The sequence below is a fragment of the Sebastes fasciatus genome, chromosome 13, assembly GCF_043250625.1.
Source record: "Sebastes fasciatus isolate fSebFas1 chromosome 13, fSebFas1.pri, whole genome shotgun sequence".
NCBI lineage: Eukaryota > Metazoa > Chordata > Actinopteri > Perciformes > Sebastidae > Sebastes > Sebastes fasciatus.
The window spans coordinates 6,400,893-6,409,622 of record NC_133807.1 but is presented as its reverse complement, the minus strand read 5'-3'; the positions used below and the strand labels follow the sequence as shown (position 1 = coordinate 6,409,622).

Sequence of the window (8,730 nt, the reverse complement as noted above, 5' to 3'; positions counted from 1 at the left end):
ATGAGCCAAACTTAAAATATATATCAGAAGATTAAAATATCATAAAATGACAAATATTTCATTATAATGACTAAACCTTAATAATTTGAAGAAAAATTATAGGTTTATGGTGAAATTCAATTTCTATTAAATGTATTATAATAGTGTCCTTTAATACAAGTAACAGCAGCCAAATAATTAAATATAAAAAATCTATATAATAGGTCTATAATATGCATATGTTTCATATTCATGGTATTATAAAATTGCACCGTATTATTAGTGTTACAAAACAATTTTTACTGCACACATTATGTCTTCACATAATTATTATATAAGCACTCCTTGAATGCATATAGCCTAAAACAAAACAACATGGGCCACATCGTAAATGTTTGTGTTTTTTTTATTATTATTATTATTATTCCACTATGAAAATATATGTACAATAAATAATTTGGATTTTCACTATTAAAGAATCTCAATAAATAAACTAGGGTCTAAAACTCGGGTCGTCAGCAGGGCTTCTTCCCTCTCGTCTGGTCTCGTTCAGAGAGAGAGAATGAATTCATCCTTCAGTCCAGCAGCTATATCTGCGCCTCGAGACTCCGCGAACAGTTCCTGAGAAGTTATTATGAAGCTGCACCAGAATGCGCTATCCACACACACTGATGAAGGTTAAATTCATTTTAAAAACAACAAAAAAACAAAACAAGAAAGGCAATAAATACCTGAACATGTGGAGAAAAAAAAATCCACAACGTTTCGATCGTGGAAAAAATTCCCTTCGATGTTTAAAATAAAAATAAAATAATAAAAATGATCTGTCTTAAACTAGGTATATTATAGCCTCAAAATAAAACCAGCAAGAAGACGAAAAAAATATATTTAAAAACGAACATGATTTTTCATTCAGAAATGTTTCAGGAATGTTGCCGAGAAGCTTTTTACGCTTTTTAAACAACAACAGAAGAGTCCTCTCCGTGCGTCTCCTCCTCAGATTGTTCATCCACATGTATAGGCCTCGCAGTCCACTCCTTTTTTATTTATTTTCTATTTAAACTGGCCTCAGAAGTTGAGGTGCTGCAGGTCTATGGTGCACAGTGTGCTTGTGAACAAGTCGAAGTCCTCCTCGGAGAAATCCACCGGACTATCCAGGGAGCTCTGCAGGCTGGGTGAGAGACACGCGTCTCCGGAGAAGAAGGTCAGGTCCGGGAGCGCGGTAGACGATGAGGAGGCGGCAGGAGGAGGAAGAGCCGAGGTGATGGAGGAGTCCAACGACGGATCGGACGCTGCTGCTGCTGGTGGTGCGTTCACGGCCTCGCTGAGCTGCATCAGGGCCAGGTTCTCAGCGGAGTCCGTCGCGGTGAAAGCCGGTGGAGAGTGGTGCGCCGCAGCAGCCGCGTCAGAGGAGCCAGATACCGCTGGCAACGGTGGGCGTTCGGCACGGCTCAATCGGCCTCCCTTCTCCGGCGTGGGTTGTGCATTGTCCCCGCTGTCAGTAGCGTAGGCGGAGGCCGAAGATGGATTACAGCTCCCGGGCTCTGCGTCCGACGTCGCCTCCCCGGTGCCAGATGCTTCCAGCGGCTGGCTCGAGTACGGCGACGAGGCATCGGCGCCTTCGAGCGGCTCAAACCCTCCCGGGTCGCTGGATTCATGGCCTCCTAGTCCTCCGCCACCACCGTGCGTAGTCTGGCGCTTGTGTTTCATCCGTCGGTTCTGGAACCAGACTTTCACCTGCCGCTCGGTCAGATCCAGGAGGGCGGCGATCTCCACCCTCCTGGGCCGGCAGAGGTACTTGTTGAAGTGGAACTCCTTCTCCAGCTCCAGCAGCTGCGTGTTGGTGTAGGCGGTGCGAAGCCGGCGGGACCCGGCTCCTCCACAATCCAGACCCGCCTGGCTCGGGTCTGCAGGGACACAAATAAAGAGGGAGAGAGGGAAATTATGTGGAGGATTTATTGTGTGAGATCTTCTTTTTTTTTTCATTTTAATTTTATATTTCGTTTAAACTTCAAATTGTAATCTAGCCTATTTCATGAGAAGCCCTGTAAAAACCTCTACAATTTTATTGCGTGCTGAGATTTCCCAGCCAAGAAATAAGCTGCTTCAGCATCGAGCAAAAAATCCCCTCGGCTCTTCTGGCTGTAATAAAACAGTAATAAAACACACACAAAAAAAAGCCTCATAAAAAAATACTTCCTTCCAATTACAGTAGCAGCCATATAGCCATAACTGTAAGAGCGCACCAATTTGTTGCTGGTAAAAAAAATAATAATAATAAAGCAAAAGAAAAGGCAGATAAAGACAGATGATCATAATGTCAGAGAGGGCTTTTCTCTCTTCTATAAAGCCAGCGAGCGTGCTGTGAGAGGCTGCAGAGAAATGAGGGGGATAAATAAATCACGGGATTGGGAGGAAATGTGCAGGGAGATGTGGGAATGTCGATGTGGCTGTATCTGTCAGAAACATAACTAAAAACACGACTGGCTTCATGAACGAGATCAGGAAAAAAAGCAGGAAATTGGGCGAGAAAGGAACAGGAGAAAACAAGAAATTCCATTAAAATGAAAAGGGGGGTGTGTTTGGAGAAGTGTGAAAAAAAAAATACAAATGGAGGTCAGTGTAAAATACAGAAATGACCTAAACCCAAGAACATCAGATTGTGTGCAGTGTGTATATCCTGTGTGGATGTATAGTTTATACCCCTCCCCCCCAACACCCACCCAGACGTATTTGGTCCATTCGCTTTGCCTCGCCATTATATTTCCTACCGCCATCCAATATGGCTACCATCTCAGTTGTGTTATGAATATATAATGGCAGGGCGAAGCTGCTGCTGCTGAAATCACAGCACCCAATAAACACAATGATACAGTCTACAGCAGCAATCATCTGCATGATGGATAAAGAGAAACTAATCCCCCTCTGTGCGTATTTACGCACGATAAATAACTCTATATGGACAGAATGCATTTGGGAAATTTGGTGCTATAGATGGTACAGAACTAACACAGGATGCTGTGATGGTGTGGAAGGATTTGCAATCAGCCTATAAAGCTGAATTCTACACATCGAAAAAATGAAAATGAGAGATGATGATGTGTGTGAGATGTTTGTGGGTGCATATTTACATGCATGAGGAGAGAGTGCACAGCACTGCAGCATAATGCAGTGGTCTAGATATGGCTACCCCTGTTGACACAGCATCACTGCACAATACACACACACATACACACACACACTGAGGAAGAAAACGACAATGTCATCTAACCAAAATCCACGCTGTGCGTAATGGATGTTATTTCTGAAGTGAAATGGAGATGCAGACAGAGAATTAAAGCACAAGCTGCACAGCCCTCACACTCCCACCACAAACACACACACATATCCCAGCATATACCGACCTGTGGGTGACTCGATGCCCGCCGAAGCGTACCCGGAGGCAGTCGGCGACGGTGAGGACGAGGCAGGAGGGATGATGGATCCGCCACCGTTGGAGCTGCTCCCAGGCTTTGAGCATTTCTTTGATGACTTCTTCTCTTTCATCCAGGGGAACTCGTGGGCCAGCGGACCGGCCGGGGTGGCCGTGGCCGGTCCAGGTGTCTGGCCGGCCGGGCAGGGCTGCTGGGCGCCTCGGTGGTGCGTCTGGAGGCCATTGGTGACGGAGGTTCTCCGGTTCTGCTGGCTCCTAGCAGCCGGTCTCGGCTGGCTGGCTGTGCAGGGGCTGAGGCTGGGGATGGTGTGCTCGAAGGGAGGCGGAATTACTGTCGACTCCTTGATTGATGAAGTTTGAAATGACTCCAGGACGGCGGGGAAGGACGTCAGGCACTCTGCTAGAGACGGCTGGCTGTTGATAAAACCGATCTCCCTCTCAAATTCAAAATTCATAGCTCCCCTCAAAAAAACCGGCTTCAACCTTAAAACGTGCTGCGAGACCCCCGGAACAATCCCTTCCCCAAAAATAATACAAAAAAAAAAAAAAAAAACACATAGGCACACGCACGCTCGCACACGCACGCAACACAATATGGCTTCTTTTTAAAAAAAAAAATGAAAAAAACGCACAAAGCATGTGTAGTCTCCCGACCCGCAATGGCGTAGTAAATGCGGTGGCTATATAATAAATAGTGTATATTGGTGATATTACTAGCGTATGGGGACCTGGGTAGGCTAAACTGAAGAACTATGGGGCGAAATTGCAGCCAATTCCTGGTCATGTGACCCAAATCAGCCAATCCGGTGTCCGGGCCTGGCAGGCAGCGATGGCTGTGGGAAGCAGCATTATTATTTTTCCACCAAATGCTGTGGCTATATGACAGGATAGCTGCTATTGTTTAGTGTTAACGGGGGGTAAAAAGTCTGGTGAGAAAAAAAAAAAAAGAGACAAGGCTGCCAGTCGCCATGTGCGCCGTGTGGGCGCATCTCAACCCGGTGTTACGCACAAACAATAGAGCATCCCTCGGACATTTTTGCGGTCCTCTGGGTGATGTAATGACGGTTATGTTGAACGGAGCTGGCCAGCACCCGTTTACAATATGGCTCCTTCAGAATACTGTTTACAGCACTCAGCTCATTAATCTTATAAAGTGTGACAGAGGCTGAAAAATCCCCAATTTAGACAAACTTGGAGAGGGTTTTTAGATGGCAGCAGCAGCTCGGGAGGAGAGGATGATGGAGATTCCTACTCAGAGATGAAGCAGATTTGGCTTCTAACAGAGCAGAGAGAAATAGACATTTAGATTTTTAACTGGAAAAGAGAGGCAGAAAGAGAGGGAGCCTGTTGTAAGTGTACCATTTTGTGTTTTTCATATCATGTAATGGGATTATGTGTTTTTAATAGTGTTTAATATCGAGAGAGATAGAAACCTAAATTTTGTCTAAATATAATCTCACTAAAATAGCCTCATGCACACACTCTCCAAATGTGTTCATGGTTCTCTCTCTCCAGTGATGTATGTGTGTTTGGGATTATGTTTTTTGTAATAGTTGTTGTGTTTGCCAGAGAGGTAGAAACCTAAATGTCTAAATATAATCTCACTAAAATAGCCTCTGCACACATTCTCCAAAATGTGCCCATGGTTCTCTCTCACCTTCTCTCTCTCTCTCTCTAGTGATGTATGTGTGTTAAAAATGTTCGGTGTGTTTACGCAGAGAGAGAGAGAGAGAGAGAGAGAGAGAGAGAGAGAGAGAGTTCACAGCGAGGTCGCTACGTGCAACTTTAAAAAGGAGGGGAGAGCTCAGGCCTCCTGTTTCCTCCCTAATAGTAACAAAATAATAACACAGCAGCATTAATATGAGCGCTAATAGTAAGTGAGAGTGTGCTGAGTGGCCACACTCAACAGGACGCGCATGTAGATTTTTTTTTAAGACATAAAGATCAGGAACTCGGGAGTTTAGCAGGGGATATTTTGGGGAGGGCCCGAGTGGGGAGTAAAAAGTGCGGTGATCAATCTTTCACTCCCTGCAAAGAGGCTGACAGCAGCGCCTCTCTCTGCCTAAATAACAAGAGAACCTCCAGTCCTCACTCTCTCTATCTCTCTCCCTTCACATCCATTATTCGCCGTGGTTTATTATTATTTTTTAACTCTGCTTTTACGCGCAGCCAAATGCGCTCCAATAGCCTATATATATAAACGTCACGCAGAAAAAGTATTTTATCTGTTGAGGAGAAAACAAAATAATTAAACTATTCAGATACTATAGGGACAAATGGATTTAAGCTGTTTTAGCTCTTTCTTTCCCATGCCATTTGGCTTCGCCCCTTGACTCTGAAAAAGAGGCAGAAATGTGTGTGGGAGTGAGGGCCATTGAGCAAGCAGTGAGTAGGCCGAGGCTGTATGAAGGCACAGCAAACACCCAGCAGACACAAGCTGCTGACTGAGCTCACACATCACAACGCACTGCACAGCCGTTTGGTTTATTTTACTCTTCTCGTTTTCACTTTCACGATTTTTGAGAAATATTGCTGTTTTTTTTGTGTTAAATTCCGACGAGTTTTTTGAAAGTTTTGTTGGAGAACAGAAACAGTTTTTTTGTAATGCTAGTCATCACATGGGAAGCGTGGATTGGTCGACTGAAGATGGCAATTTGTGACTGATTTTATTTTGTTTTATTTATTTATTTGTTTTATTTTATATTGCAGTCACCTCTTTTGTTTTTGGGGTTACTGAGGGTAAACCAATTATTATTATTATCATTATTATTATCATTATTACTATTTGTATTATTATTATTATTATTAGTAGTAGTATTAGTATTAGTATTAGCATTATTATTATGTTTTCCAGTTACTAAGATTCAATTGGATCTAATTTAAATTATAATTAGCCTACTAATTATTGAGCTTTAGGATTTTGATTGGTCCAAAACCTGTCAACTGTTAAAAAAAAAAAACGAAATAGAAAGAAAAAAATAATAGAAATTCAAAAGAAGCCTCAGAAGTTAATGATTTATTTCTGTTTATTCTACAGAGTAAACAGCTAAAATATTACCAGGATTTTTCTATAGGCTATTTGTATTATTATTAGTATTACTGTTACCTTTATTACTATTATTAGCTACTGCATGACAAAACAAGGCATCTTTTCACATCTGTCAGATAACTTTTCCTGCCTACTTTACTAAAAACCGTAATCTAATGAAGTTGTAATTGTAATTTCTGACTCCAGATCAGTGCGTGTACCTGTCTGTGAGCGTGTTCTGTAGTAATAGCTGTGCTGTGTTCAGCGGTGGCTGCAGCCGAGCTCTCCGTCTGTTTTTATGAGGCAATAAATTAGATCCAATCTCTGCTTATTGGTGTTTTTATTGTCTGTTAGTCCAACGGAGATGTAAAGGGAAGTACGGCCATTATTTATGGGAGTCTGATTTATGTCCCAAGTTTTATGCTGCTCTCAGGCCTCTCAGCACAAGCGCGTGCTAGAGAGAGAGAGAGAGAGAGAGAGAGGGAGAGAGAGGGGAAGGGGTTAGAGACCATGTGACCGGGCCAAGGCAAAGGCCTCAGGGCTTTTTTTAGTCATAAACATCACAGGACACATAGGATCAGAATGTGTGTGGAAAAGGAGAAATAACAAGAGAAAAAGAAAGTTGTGAAAACGTCAAAGCTGTAAGATCTGATCTCTGTTTTAAAGCTCTCTGCTTTTGGTTCCTATTTGGTTCAGTAGTCACAATGTGGGTCACAGGTGACTTATCTTGGGGCTCCTATCTGTTGAAAAAAAAGGTAGTAGTATAAATATTCTGTCCCCCCAAGAATGAAATTTAACTTTCTCAAAAAATAAAGTAATTCCAGGCAGTTAACAATCAGTCAATTATTAAAAGAAGTCAGTAATTCATTAATTGAATAGTAAAAAAGTCTAAATGCATGGTATGACTAAGCCATACAAGAAGTGTGTCAAAGTAATGGCCAATATGTATTTATAACTCCAACCATCTGCTGGACTGTCTGATGAAAAAAAAGAGACACATCTTAATTCATGCAGGCTCCTCCAGAGCTTTCAACCACACTGCATGGTCCTATTAACCATTTGAAGTCATCCACAGAAGTGGCTAAAGAACATGACTGAGTTAATTGGGATTCGTGGAATAAAGTGAGCAGTGTTCATGCAGAGGAACAGATTGTTCTTGTGTGCTGGAAACATCAGTGTTTAGAGGTCAGATGGGGTTTCAGTGTCTTGCTCAAGGACACTTCAGCAGCATGGGTTTGCATGTGTGTGGGGTTGAACTCAAGTCACCTTTGCTGCCACCAAATAACTAGTAACTCAAACGCAAAAACAAATCTATTTTTATCAAAATTAAATAATGACCTGTATTCAGAATTTTTTATTTTAAAAATCTTATTTTTGTCGAGTTTGAAATGTTTTCTCCAGCATCAGTGAGAGTTAAATACAATCTGTCAAATGCAATACGGTGCCATGCTGGACAATAAAATATCAACTTCTGGGCTTTTACTGTGACAAAACACAGACGTTGACCAATCGTTTGGAGTTATCAGACAGAAACAACAGAGCTGAAGTCAATGTTTCTGTCTCAGAGAGAGGACCCAAGCAGCAACAGGTATCAGGTTTTAGTTCAGGAATAGTTCTTGGATCTGACCTTAGACCTTCACTGGGATGCAGCCCAGTATCTGACAGACATTGGCTTTTGGTGGATCGTTGTTGCTGGTAGCAAAACAGTAGCACAATAGCTGCAATTGGAACATTTGTCCAGCAGCGACTTTGCCAAGTATAGCCTCCTTCTTTCTGTCTAGTTGGAGACCATTTTCCCTAAATGTTTGATTTTTTTTTTTTACTTCTGACATGTTACATGTCGCTTTAGGCTTCAGATGTAATTATTGGGAGAGTTTTCTGACAGTGATGCCATGCTTTAGCCTGAGGCATTGACCCAATATTCAATACTGGCATCAGTGTCAGGTCATCCCTGAACCAGAGACATGCTGTTGGAAAGAAGTCACACCTACATACCAGATCCTCAACCGTCACATCATGATCCCCACACAATGGGGGCGCAGACCAATTCTGGCTGTACACATCACATAACATCCCTGGCATGATTATTTGTGCAATATTTAAACAGCTGGTTGGATGTTAAAAGCTTTAAAATGATACATTTGACAAAAGTAGTCATGGTTTTGGCTTCATTTTGCCAACAGGAGCCACACATGCAGAGGGTTGTTTGTATGTTGCCATGGCAACCATTACACCTGGTTTACACCTGACAGTAACACTGCCTGACAAAGTGTTATTGCCCTTTCAGGTG

The 8,730-nt window shown here is 42.5% G+C and overlaps 1 protein-coding gene across 1 annotated transcript; it reads right to left on the bottom strand.

Moving 5' to 3' along the window:
• Positions 1 to 355: 355 nt before the first annotated feature.
• On the bottom strand, positions 356 to 8,662 carry hoxb2a (homeobox B2a). Its single transcript, XM_074655178.1, has 2 exons — positions 3,384 to 8,662; positions 356 to 1,886 (listed from the first exon to the last, which is right to left on the bottom strand). The coding sequence occupies exons 1-2, from the start codon at positions 3,865 to 3,867 to the stop codon at positions 1,048 to 1,050; spliced, it is 1,323 nt and encodes a 440-aa protein (XP_074511279.1). The 5' UTR covers positions 3,868 to 8,662; the 3' UTR covers positions 356 to 1,047.
• Between the last annotated feature and the right edge of the window lie 68 nt (positions 8,663 to 8,730).